Source organism: Nannochloropsis gaditana (genome assembly GCF_000240725.1).
Source record: "Nannochloropsis gaditana CCMP526 unplaced genomic scaffold scaffold390, whole genome shotgun sequence".
Lineage (NCBI taxonomy): Eukaryota > Eustigmatophyceae > Eustigmatales > Monodopsidaceae > Microchloropsis > Microchloropsis gaditana.
This window is the reverse complement of record NW_005803563.1, coordinates 17,815-18,667: the sequence shown is the minus strand read 5'-3', so window position 1 is coordinate 18,667 and position 853 is coordinate 17,815. Positions and strand designations below refer to the sequence as shown.

Genomic DNA, 853 nt, shown 5'->3' with positions numbered 1-853 from the left:
CCCTCCTCTCCTTCTTCTCTACAATGTGGCTGGCATTTCTTTGGCTTCGACACATCACAGTATTTCTCACGCCTGTGCATGGTCCTCATCACCGAGCATACCCATCCGCGCTCCCCCGCCATGGCGCCTCCTCCCTGTTTCATTTGCCTCCCCGATCCCCTCCTCCCATGAGCGCCAGCCTTTTTGTGCCTAATCTGGAGACTGTCCGGCCTTCTCTCCCCCTCACCTTCCAGAAACTTCCATCACGCCGAGTCCGGGTCCGCGTCGGGAGGGGAGGAGGACGACCGGGAGCCGAGAGGGCTCGCCATGAATCGCATCAAGCTCTGTGCCGCTTCGATCTCTGCAGCTCCCCTCCTCCTTTCCTCCCCTCCTCGTTCCCCTCCTCCTTCCCTTTTCACCGTCGTGGATCCACTGTGGAGCAGGGGGTAGGAGGAGGGAGGGGGGGAGGGAGAAGCGCCTGCCCGCCCTCCGTTCTCGGCTCTGGTGCTGCTGTCTTTGTATGCGATGCTCTCTTCTGCCCCGCAGCCCTCAACTTTTCCTCCCTCCAACGACAAACCACCTTCCCAGGCCACGCTGGAGGCAGGAAGGGAGGAAGGGAGAGAGGAAGCGAGCGAGGACGCAACGGTGGCGCCGGCGGTACTGCTCCCTTTGAGTGGATGGGAGGCGCGGCTTTTCCCTCTGATGGAGGCCTCCACTTTTCGCCCTCCCTCCCTTCCTCCCTCTCTCCTTCCTTCCCCTCTTTCCCCTTCTCCGTGCGGTGCCCAGGAGGCACCCGTGCGGGCAAAGCAGGAATTGACCGAGGACGCGAGGGAGGGAGGAGTGCGAAGGAAGGAATTGGTTGCAGCAGCTGACG

At 62.3% G+C, this 853-nt stretch overlaps 1 protein-coding gene across 1 annotated transcript; it reads left to right on the top strand.

Moving 5' to 3' along the window:
* Window positions 1-851, top strand: NGA_0377000 (uncharacterized protein; the record flags this gene model as incomplete). The annotated part of the gene is made up of 1 exon (XM_005854767.1): window positions 1-851. Exon 1 carries the CDS (start codon window positions 24-26, stop codon window positions 849-851), a length of 828 nt encoding a protein of 275 aa, XP_005854829.1. The 5' UTR covers window positions 1-23.
* Window positions 852-853: the final 2 nt, after the last annotated feature.